At 39.5% G+C, this 12,736-nt stretch overlaps 1 protein-coding gene across 2 annotated transcripts in view; it reads right to left on the minus strand.

The window, feature by feature from the left end:
* LOC146562113 (netrin receptor UNC5D-like) overlaps positions 1-12,736 on the minus strand; it is a 300,501-nt gene that overhangs the window by 23,947 nt on the left and 263,818 nt on the right. For both annotated transcript variants that reach the window (XM_085293595.1, XM_085293593.1), the window contains one exon: positions 9,159-9,386. In XM_085293595.1, coding sequence (XP_085149721.1) covers positions 9,159-9,386 — 228 coding nt within the window. The remainder of the gene's footprint in view (positions 1-9,158; positions 9,387-12,736) is intronic.

The raw sequence follows: 12,736 nt of genomic DNA on the forward strand, positions 1-12,736 counted from the left end.
AATAAAGTATCAAAGTGGAAGGAGGAATTCAAAACATTCAAAGACATTTAGCCCTCATCCTACTGACTGAGGTCCACGGAGACCCCAGAGGTATATGTTTTGCAGTATCTCTTAGACGTCTTTTTTATTATTTCAACTTTTTTAATGGTTTTGTCAATCAATTCATTTCGAATGATGCCACATCACTGTTTTCTAGTTATGTTTTAATTACTGCTTTGCAAAAATACAAATGCTTTGGAGTCCCAGGGAGACCCCTGTCAAAAGCATCCAATTAAGCAAACTCAGATGCTGTCGGTGCATTTATCCTCTGGGTGGGCAACTTCCCAGGCTGAAAGCTATCAGAATTGTCTGATCTACTTGAGAGGGCATAAAAATCAGAGCCATTACAGACACATTGCAAGCCTTAATCCAAGTAACAATGACCCTCCTGGGAGTGAGAAAAGCTCCACCTGCTCATATGACTGTCCAATGCTTAGCTGAAAAATCTACTCCAAAAAGGTGTTACCTTTGCTCCTGAAACAGATATACAAGAACCTAGCAACTGTTTGGTCTCCCATATGCTGATGTGGATGAGAAAGGATGAAACGATGCGAGAATCTGTGTGCATTAACTGACTGCAATGTGTGTTTAACTAGTTGTTTTCAGTTTCTAGACCCCGTACAATCATAAAAGATCTCATTTTGCACTGCCAAGCATAAGTTAGGCTCTGTCTTGGTTGGTGTTTCTCTCTACCACAGCTGCCTTTTGTCATCAATTCTGTTCAAAATCTCTATGGGCAGAATTTCTAGCAGCAACGAAGGTGTGGAGGGTGTTAAGTTTGGTGCTCTCAGGATGTTGTCTGCTTTTTGCCAATAATGTACTTATATTCACCTGGGGCATTTTGCAGTCAGATGTCATGTGAATTGGAGTAATTAGCACCTCCAAGTCTGAAGCCATGGTCCTAAGCCAGAAAAGGGCTCACTCTGGGCTCTGAAGCAAATCTGGAAACTGGAAAGTGATCCAAATGAGCTTCCTCTGAACGGTAGGGTAAGCTCAGTCATTTGGGAGGAGCTCAGACTAGAGCTGCTACTCCTCCACAAAAGTAACCAATTAAGATTGTCTGGGCAACGGACCAGAATTTATCCTGGGCACCTCCTAGGTGAGGTTTTTTATCACTGGTCTGGCTGGTTGTGTTTATTTCAATTATTTTTTATCTGGGTCAAAATGACCCCAACAGAAAATTCTCAAATGAAAAATTAATTCATTAAGTTGTCACGGTTCTGGGTCGACCCAGTGCATCTAGATTTCTGGACTTTATAGTGTTTGAAAAATTCTGTTGATTCTTGGATTCATTTACCTTAAGGTGAATGTTTGTTTAGGTGATGTTTAGGTGAGCCCCCAGTTTTTAGTTATCTTTAGTTTTTCCTCCCTTCATGTCTAACCTTCTGTGAGTCAGTCTTGCTTTTATGTCTGTTCCCCTTTTTTATGTCCAGTCTGTCTCTGTCTGTCTCACTCTTTCAGCTCAGTCATGTCCCTGTCTGGTCTGTGTTCTCCCCAGCCTGTCATGTCTCCATGTCTGTTTATCCCCATTACCAGTGTCTACTTCACTTGTCTTAATCTGGGTCTTGCCCCTTTGTGTCTGTGTGTCCTCCCCAGCATCCCCTGTGTGTAGTCAGTTGTCTGGTTGCAGCGTTTGTGAACAGCAGTTTTCAGATCTTGCCACAGATTCTCGATTGGATTTAGATCTGGACTTTGACTGGGCCATTCCAACACATGGATATGTTTTGTTTTAAACCATTCCATTGTTGCCCTGGCTTTATGTTTAGGGTCGTTGTCCTGCTGGAAGGTGAACCTCCGCCCCAGTCTCAAGTCTTTTGCAGACTCCAAGAAGTTTTCTTCCAGGATTGCCCTGTATTTGGCTCCATCCATCTTCTCATCAACTCTGACCAGCTTCCCTGTCCCTGCTGAAGAGAAGCACCCCCAGAGCATGATGCTGCCACCACCATATTTGACAGTGGGGATGGTGTGTTCAGAGTGATGTGCAGTGTTAGTTTTCCACCACACATAGCGTTTTGCATTTTGGCCAAAAAGTTCCATTTTGGTCTCATCTGACCAGAGCACCTTCTTCCACATGTTTGCTGTGTCCCCCACATGGCTTGTGGCAAACTGCAAATGGGACTTCTTATGGTTTTCTGTTAACAATGTCTTTCTTCTTGCCACTCTTCCATAAAGGCCAACCTTGAGCAGTGCACGACTAATAATTGTCCTATGGACAGATTCCCCCACCTGAGCTGTAGATCTGCAGCTCGTCCAGAGTCACCATGGGCCTCTTGGCTGCATTTCTGATCAGTGCTCTCCTTGTTCGGCCTGTGAGTTTAGGTGGACGGCCTTGTCTTGGTAGGTTTACAGTTTTGTGCCATACTCCTTCCATTTCTGAATGATCACTTGAAAAGCGCTCCATGGGATGTTCAAGGCTCCCAATATTCTCTTAGACAACCTCTGAGGCCGTCACAGAGCAGCTGTATGTGTACTGACATTAGATTAAACACAGGTGCACTCTATTCAGTCATTAGCACTCATCAGGCAATGTCTATGGGCAACTGACTGCACTCAGACCAAAGGGGGCTCAATAATTACGCACACCCCACTTTGCAGTTATTTATTTGTAAAAAATGTTTGGAATCATGTATGATTTTCGTTCCACTTCTCACCTGTGCACCACTTTGTATTGGTCTTTCACGTGGAATTCCACTAAAATCAATTCATGTTCGTGGCTGTAATGTACGGAGCCCCGCAGGGGACATGGGAGAAAAAAAATTAAGACAGACTTTTGCGAGATCTCGCAAAACAAACTTGCAAAAGTTTTGCGAGTTTCATACATCTCCGAAAACGTCGGAGCACTTTTACAAATATGTGATGTCTTGTAAACCGAGCAGATATCTGACGTTTACACAACTACATTCACACCTCAAAATATCTTAAAAGTGTATTTTGTGACCCAGAAAGAGTAATATTACAACTAAGTAGCTGCTGCCATTGTTGGGAGACTTTTGCGAGATCCCGAATTTGTTTTGCGAGATCCCGAGTTAGTTTTGCGAAATCTCGCAAGTCTGTCTTAATTTTTTTTCCGCCCATGTCCCCTGCGGGGCTCCGTAGTAATGTGACAAAATGTGGAAAAGTTCAAGGGGGCTGAATACTTTTGCAAGCCACTGTATGTATTGTCCCAATCTCCCCTTATCCTGTGCCGGAAAGTCAGTTCTTCCACCATGTGTTTTGCTCATGTTTCATATTACAGTTTAGTTTTCTGTTAGCAAAAGTCTTAGTCTCCTTTTGCCTTTTGTTTTCTGTTTTTGTATGAATTCATTGAGCCTTAGTAAGCAGCTCACTTAAAATTAGTCTAGTCTCCAAGCGTCTGCATTTGGGTCCTCTCTCCAAAACGTAATCAGCGTCAAACAGATCGTGAAACAAGCAGGTTAGATTATTGCATCACTCTATTTGCAAGACTCCCTAAATCATCAGTAAAAAGTGGAAATTCAACCACATTACCCCAGTATTTAAATTACTTCACTGACTCCCACTACAATGCAGAATTACCTTTAAAATGATTTTAATAGTTATGGTTTGCTCCCCCCCCCAGTACGTCTCTGACTTGCTCACTGTCAGACCTCTCAGGTCATCAGGTACAGATCTTTTAACTGTTCCCAGAATCAGATCTACGTGTATTTAAGGCACTTTCAGTTATTGTGGTCTTGTTCTTTGGAACAAGCTGCCTGCTGACCATAGATCAATTACATCTGTGTGTACATTTAAAAACAGACTAAAAATCGTTCTGGTCACACACTTACACTCAGTAGTTGTTTTTTGTTTTACTGTAAACCCTCACTGTTTTTTAATGTCTAAATTTTCTGTTTTAAGCTTTTTGAGTTTTCATGTAATGAAATGTGCTATATAAATAAAATTGTCATTGTCAATAATTACATAACTAATAATTCTAGAAGTACAAGTGAGTTTTGCTAGGATTATTTTGCTACTATGATTGCATCTTACAGTAAATAATGCTTGGGGTCCCCAGGATCCCCTGTCATTAGTCCATTTATATATAGTCCATATAAATGTAGTGGTATGATGAGCATTAGAGTGAATTTCTCCAAGGACATTGTTGAATGACAGATTGATTAAACCAATAACACAAAAGATGAGTATGTATAAGTGCAACAAGCCTTTACAGATGACAGCGGAAAGAGAAGGAAAGAGACTTGACTAAGACTTCCAAGCTTCATTTAAGGTAAAAAAAAAAATAAATTACAGAACTTAAAATTCTACAGGGTCAATGCCATGATCCTGTCTGATAGCAGACTAGTCTTCCAGCTGCATAATTTTCTCAAGTACGGCTGCAACAATCAGGAAATATAAAATGTGAATAATTTTAATGATGTGAAATTTCTAAGACTATACAACATTTTTTTAAGATAGGAGCAACTATTTTCAACATAAAGTGGAGTAATGAGAGAAGTTAGACTTCTTATGAGAGTTTCGTAAACCAAGATTATCTTTCCTTTGTCTGTCTGTCATGCGTTCACATTAGCACATTTATATCAGCTCAGTGTGAGAGTCTTAACTGTAGGGCCATTTTACTTACCTTCACTGTTTGGAGGTTAGAGTGTTGTATAGCAACTAAACCCCAGCTGCAAACTCATCACCTTTCAGAGGTATGCATTTTTTTAAAGATCTTACCCACATAAACTGTGGATGAAAATTTAATTCAAGGGTGAAAATCTGGTGCTTTGCACCGCGGTCTAATTAAGGGATTAATTAATGGCCTATTCATTATACTTTGTGAATGTATAATCATGTTTTTACTGCTCAAAAACAATAAACAAATAGGATTTAGTCTCTCTATTTTTTGGACTTGGTCTGTTTTCCTTTAGCCGGCAAAATAACATTTCAAACATGCTTAGTGCAATTTGAAACACATCAATTTGTCAACTGTAACTCCTCCTCCTCATGGCAGATGGCAAATAATCTTGTTTGCAATGTGGGTGAAATAGGCTCTGGGTATGTGCTTAAGACACGTCACGTTTTGTTACCTTTCCTGATGTGCTGTTAAAACACTCACATTATGCTTCTGAATGAAGTGATGGAAGGTCACAAGGATCTATTGTGATAAAAAGCATTGGATTAATTTTTAGAAGTTATTTCTATCTGATGTTAAAATTCAGGAGTGATTCTCTGCCAAGGCTAAAGACTAAAGGTTGAGGTGAAAAGTATTTTCTAGGAGCATTTTCATTGCTAGGAAAGGTCTGCCAGCAGAATACTAATGTAGGTGGTATTTTCAGGTAGCAAGTTTTATCCACCTTCTCTCCAACATGACTAAATGCTGTGGCCTTGGACATGGACTTACTTTTGGTGGAGGGGGTTGCTCATTCCTAAGGAACAAGACACTCTCTTTTTGCCTTTGTTGTTACAAGTTGGTGATATAAGACTTGTTAATGGCTAAATTCAAAATTAGGTGGTTTTTAAAGGGTCAGTGATGCTGAAGATTGAGAAAACAAAAAAAGTAACATGTCTTCCAAATACTTATTTTCTGTGTATAAGAGCTAATAGAGTTATGCACTGATGGACCACAAAAATAAAACCATGGTGGTAAAATGAACATCATCTGCTTGGGAATCTTGGGTCATGGCATTCATGTGGAGGTTGCTTTAAAATACACCACACACCCTAAACACTGATGGAGACCAATCACACCCTAGAGCTGCAACAGCGCTGCCCGATAGCCGGATAATGTGCATGCCACACTGCAAAATCTGCTTAGGAAGAGAGAAACATGAAGAAGACCCCAAGGCAACTTCCCATACATCATGCACCCACTGAATGCTGAGAAATGTCCGGGACACAGCTCCAAAAGATTCCAAGTATCTTTTAGAGCTGTCATCATCTACCAATTTACTGGTGCCGTGATGTAGTTTTTGTATTTATTTAGCACCAAGTGTGAATGTGGGCATCTTCATGTGTAAACCACTGTATGTAACAAAGGTCTTAGAAGAGATGCAAAACATAAAGAATGACATTGCATGTTTGTTTTTTCCATTTGTTTTTTTCATATTTCTTTTCATACGTTGTGCTGCGTCAAAGAAAACAGAATCCTGCAATTTCTCTTTTTCTGTTTTTTGTTTTCAACTAGAAAAAAGAAAAGAAAAATAGCTCTGTCACACAAGTGTTTGTGTTGCATGAGGCTTCCTGTTGATCCAGAATCCCGGTCTGTGATTGACTTTGTGCTGGAGCATGGGAAACACACAGCAGAGATGTGGCGCTAACAAACAGGAGCCCAGGGGACATGCTAAAGTCTGGCATCTGCTCGGCAGGCTGGGAATTCATAAACCAAATCCAGAATGCATTTTAAAGCCAGCTGCCGCTGATGTTGGCAGCATGGCAGAAGGTTGGTCAGGAGGTAGTCAGTCACGAAGCTCGCTATGCTCTGTTCAGCTCTGTCTTCCTTTACTCAAGCTCTCTCAGGAGGATGGAGAACTTGATTTCCCTCATGTTCACTGATGAAATTTCAATGATTAAAACCCTATAGGTTGCTGAAGGATAATCAAATCAAATGAGATTTTTAGAAAAGAATGATTGGTGAACGTTTGAATGGGAGCGATTACAGTACGGCACACTATGTCTGACTCTATTAAAAGAACAAGAAGAGCATCCATCAAGTTGCTACAGAGTGTTTAAAACACTGCTGTATTGTTTCTCTGTGGTAATGAATGTGCAATCACTCGTATCTGAAAGTGCACACATTGCGGTCCCTGCTGCCTCAGAGAGCGCAGGCAACAACCACACAAAAGATGCTCATTGTGAATGTGGGCCACGGCCTACAGTGCAATCTGCACTCTCCTTGCAGAGTGGAAAATATTCATCTTTGTGTTTAACGGTATAAATACATAGCTAAAGTGTTGGTGGACATTTGCAAAAAGACTGAACTTTCAATTTGAGAGTCCTGGAAATTAAGTCAGCAAATACAACACAACATGAAAATCACTTAACAATGGCACGAGGCGAGAAAAAAAAAAATTAAGCCATTTGCAGAGCTTAACTTTGTTTGTTTTGTTGTTGTCTACATAGACAGAAATTTACATTTAACAGTTACTGTTACATTTGCACTCAGCAACCTTCATGTTCTATAGCTTGAATGCAACCAGCTGGCAGCCAGCTGACTCGAGTCCCTTGGAGTTGTGTTCATAGACAAAGACTCATTCAGACTGGATTTGTAAATTAGACAACAATTATTTGCAAACATTGCACAATCTCTCTGAGAGTGATTGCAGTTTTTTAAAGTCAAACTGCAACTGTGTGCAGAAAGGTTGCGTCCTAACAGGCTACCTGTGCAATCACCTTGTGGTCAAAAGCAGTCGTGGACTGTGCAATACTCTCAAGCTGTGCAACCATTTAGTCACCACAAGTTGCAATTAGTTGCAGAATTTTGGAAAAATAATTAATATAATCACCAGAAGCCACCCATCTTTTTTCAAGATGTATAGAGGAGGCCGCTGTCTTATTTTTACCCATGTGACTGAATGATTACCTTGCTCTGAATTAGGTGTTAGCTTGATCAAGATGTCTTGCTGTTAATGTCCAGTGTTGGATGGTTTTTCAATAGAGTTGTTTTACTGCAGGTTTTCTCTTATGCAGTCTCTTTCAACCAAAATAACGATGGCGGACATGTTCACCTTGAGGTTTCAAAACGTGAGTTTAGAAGCCAACAGGTGACATCACAGCAGCTACATCCATCTTTTATACTGTCAATAGCTGGAACTGAATTTGTGAAATTTCCTTTTTAAAAGCTGGGAATACAACACAATAAAATCCTACCATAGGTGTAAAACATGACAAATAATGTCTTCTTTTGTTGATCATGGCCAGAAAAGGTGTGCTAATAGTTCAAAGTCAAACTCTGTACTGTACCACAATAGAGGGTGCAAGGTATGACTAGAGCATTTAGCTGAAAAAACAGTTTATGTAGATCCAGCAGATAGAAATCAGCCAAGTCTGTTATGTACGGATTTGTTTTTATTGATTTGGAAGTGAAAGTAGAAAACCCAAATGACAACTGCTGACGAACATCAGGACAGAGAACTAGCAGGAGGTTTGCGCAGCTCAAAGATTATGCTTCACTAAACACACCAGTGGAAACAGCATATACTACAAGACCTGAAAAAAAGGTTTGTATCTATGTGTATATGTGTGTGTGTGTGTGTGTGTCTTTGTTGGAGTGAGGGGGGCACTTTCTCAGAGTAAGATTGATTGCATGGAAGTCCATTTATTTCATCAAGGCAAGTGTCAGACCAAAAAACATCAGTGATCCTTTAAATCTGCACTAACCTGAAAATTTCTGGCCACCTATGGGCAGGGCGTAACATATGACTGATGTCATAACGCCTTTCAAAGTTGACACTACTAAAAGTTTTTTGTAAGGTGGCAATTTTCACTTTTTAAAGTCTCTACAAGCACATAAAGGTAATGTGACTGTTAGACGACTAAATCCATCACTTGCTAACTCAGAGTGCTTTCCTTTAGATTACTATAAGTAGCTGCCTGCCTTTTGAGAGTAAACAGAAACAGTAAAGTTGTGGATCATGTACCCAAATTTTTTTTAAAAAAAAAAGAAGGGCAAAAACATGTAAAGGGAAATGCTACTAAGAAACAAACCTGCATGAATGTACTGGGTTTACATATAGAAATGAGCAATATGTGTAATAAACCCTTCATTGGTGGAGTTGTAAGTATGTCTTGTAAATGTATTTCCGTAAGATGCTGGCATTACAGCTACGACCCATTTCAAATGTTCCATATATAAACATTTTACCTGACACATTCTTTTTGTACATTAAAAAATAAAATAACCTCCAATAAATGAGAGATCAAATAAAACCGGGAACTACCTCAAAGCATAGGGGAGTGCAGCCATACATCCAAAGGTTCCACTTTAGCAGCTGTTTTTAAATACACCAGTCCAGCACTAAATTAGTTTTGCCCTGGGAATTAGCAGTTTATAATGTCAGGTTTAGTGCAAGGAAGCTAAACCCTAGTCAGGCCTTTATTACTGGCCTCTTGCAGATAAATTAGACCCTGGACAGCACATGGAAAGCACAATCATAGCTCAACCATGAACAAAAAGGGCGCACCTGAAAGGCATGTGGCGTGTCGTCCACACAGTACACCCGCAAGGTGTAGCTCATGGAGCCAACCTCCATGGTTCCGAACACAGCCAGCTTCAGCCTCTTGATGGCAGCCTGCGTCAGGGGCTCACCCACGAGGGCGTAAGAACCTGGCTGGTCCAGCAGCAAGTGGCAGCTTGTCGAGTCCATCAGGCAATAACATGAGGTGGATTCCTCCTCCACTGACATCACTTCCTGTCACAGAAAAAGAGGTGAAACACATGAAGACATTATCTTTAATCAATTCACGTATATATGTTAACAAATGTAATTCAGTCAGGAGAAGCTTTAGCCCATCAGCATTAATTTATATTTGTCAGCATACCACTGTCCACCGTTTATTCTATAGAATAAAGGTGATGAGAGGATAGCTTTTTACACTTCCAGTAGAAAAAACAAAGACTAATGACTGATTCAATTAGATGTGGAACTTAAGGACGAAATGGTGTGGTGGTAGATTGCAAAGAGGCTTGCAGACTAAAGCAGCTTAAAATCCTCATGTGTTTGCCTGTTGGATGTGTAGAGGAGTGTTAGGTGAGCCATCGGTTGATGTGGCTCATGAGCTTGACTTTTGTGCTCGACTTCGCCTAATTCATGTAACCCTGACCTCAAAGCATTAGATCATGGGTGTCCAACTCCAGGCCTCGAGAGTCGGTGTCCTGCAGGTTTTAGATGTCCTTGATCCATCACAGCTGATTTAAATGGCTAAATTACCTCTGCAACATTTCTTGAAGTTCTCCAGAGGCCTAATAAACTAATCATTTGATTCAGGTGTGTTGACCCAGTGTGATATCTAAAACCTACAGGACACCGGCTCTCGAGGCCTGGAGTTAGCCACCCCTGCATTAGATACTAAAATGGTGTATTTTATCATCTTTACTCATATGATTGGAGCAGAATTGGCTGAAATGATTGGCCTCCTAGGCCTCGACCTTGGGCACTAACAATGAAGGTCAAGGTCAAATTATTAGCCAACCTAGGTACTCATGTCACCCAAGCCTAGCCTAGTTTTCAAGTTTGAAGACCATCCATAAACAATTGGGGGTAATGTAGGTATGTTTTTACTGATTTTCATATTTGGTGTGACCTTGATTTTGACATTGACCTGATTTTCACCAAACACTGGTATTTACCATCACACAAAATTTGAAAATGATATGTTGTACACTGTGGACACTACACTGCTAATAAACAGACAGACAGATACTCCCTCCTTTCAGAGGGATAATAGGAATAATAGTATAGTCTTTAACAGATTTTTGTTGTTACTCATCTGATAAATGTCTTTAATGTCTTAATCTTAATGTCTAATGTCGCTCCTGAGAGTGAGATATAACACAAGAAACAATAGATGTGATCATGTAGGAAAAAGCCAGTTAATCGCAAACTGTCAGTCAGTTTTTATTATGCTGTTTTAAAATGTTTTAGGAAATACTGCATTTCTGAACAGAACTGCACTCATCAATAACTGAGAGCAAAATCTGTGATACCACTGTGATCCATAGTCAAAATTATTACAAGCCTTTGACACATTGCTTTTTACACACAGATCTTCTTAAACTACCATACATAAACTCTAAGAGTAAGCATATACTTGAAAAAACAAGTTGGATTTAGGGAATCTCTTTAGGCCTAACCTGTAAACTCATTTAGCTAAAAATCTAATGTAAATATTTCATCATTTCTGTGTTGAGCTGCTCCACCACAGAGGTCCCTGCACTGGGAGAAAGGCTGTACCTCTTATTAAAACACAAAAATCAAATCCAAGAAAGTGCAGTACACATTATAGGACAGTAAACAATAAAAAAGCAGACAGAAAACAGGTTAAAAGCCAGAAAAATAAACATAAAAAAACAAAAATAAAAGAAGGAATTATCTAAAAAATTGAAAACATGCATATGAGATTACCTAAGTTCAAAATTCATGCTTTACACACTGAGCTATTTTCTGTTGATTAGAAGTGTAACAATAAATTTGGTTCAAAATGACCATGTAGCCAATGTCGTCATCACAAGATGACATGACTCAAGAATACTTGCGCAGGTCCTGTGGTTGTAAACCAAGGTCAATTTTGTATGGCTTTAAAAATAAATAAACACACCTTAAACTCAATTCTATATGCGGCAAGAAATGCAGGGAACCATGAGGTTATATTTCTCTTTTAAAAACATCTACTGTCACCTTTTCATGTTGCCCGTTGCCACAATCTTTTCATAAAGTCTCATAAACAGGTTCATATTCATTATTTTGACACATTTTCAAACTCAGTACTGTGCAGTATGTCCTCTATGCACATCATACACATACTTCCATTTGCAATTTGTATTACAAGTCATTACATACAACACAATTTGCAGTTTCTATACTATTACGGCCTTTTTTCCCCCGGGAAGTGTTTATTGCATATTTCAAGTCAATTTAGTTAACAGACACAAAAAAAGAAGAAACAAGAAAATAAACAGCTCGCAGACTGCAGGGCTCCAATTTTCACTTATTTATTGCTCCCAGAAAGTTACAGCTTTCTGGGAGCAATAAATAATTATTTGCTCATTTCTTCACACAGCACCTGTTTTGGTTTGGTTGTCACGTGATTCAATCACCTGATTAAAAGTTACAAAACTTTAGAACAGCTTCCAATAAAGGATTAGGGTTAGGCAGAATTTATCTTACACGCTTTTCGAGGCTGTTCCACTGCGATACTTATTGCAACAGAGTGAGTCGCTGAGGTAAATATTCATGCCGAGAGCTGGCGAGAGACATCTCAGTAAGAAAACTCTGCAAATGAACTTCTGTATACAGTAGAATGTATTATGGATTCTAGTCCACTGCTGCTGAATAATGATGTACGTAGGTAACATAATGCAGGTTTAAATCACAAAGCAAAAACCCACACAGGTTGTAACCAGTCTCGGGAGAGTGTACAAAAGTATTTCTGACATAACAGATGATGTTAGTACATAGCGGGACGCAAAATAGTCATCATAAACAATGCTGAGTGTTTTATTTATGAGGCAGCAACAGCAACTGGAAAGCAGTTCTATTTTCTCCAAACCTCACTCAAAGGGAACATACTTGAAGACAAACTGTGAATGGTATATGATTAGCAAAGATTTGTGTAAACCTACTCCCCAGACAAAAGGAATCAGAATAATCCAGGCAGGAGAAGGCCAAGAGCCTCAAAATTCACCTTCAGATATCGTCTTTTGATTATTTATCCAAACCATCTCACAATTATTGTCACGCAGTAAGCTGCAGCAGACAGAATCCATGAAATCCGTGTGATTAGACAGTTTAATGAGGAGCTGTGAGACCAAACAGTGTACCAAAACACAGCCTGAGGAGCACAACTTATTCCTTCTCAAATAATCAAGTTAACTGGAAACATGCCAATTAGAAGCCATGTTACCAGCAAACATGTCTTACAAAACAGCAAACCTCCACGCGTTTATTTAAACACCAGCATTAACCCTAACTACATCAGTGTACAACCTATTGGTCAATATACATGTTTTGACCTACTGTGTATGATGGTCTTGGAGCAATTT

This window comes from Mchenga conophoros, linkage group LG12 (assembly GCF_057382185.1).
Source record: "Mchenga conophoros isolate Kocher_MC1m ecotype Shallow Benthic linkage group LG12, M_conophoros_male_GT1.1, whole genome shotgun sequence".
In the NCBI taxonomy this organism is placed as follows: domain Eukaryota; kingdom Metazoa; phylum Chordata; class Actinopteri; order Cichliformes; family Cichlidae; genus Mchenga; species Mchenga conophoros.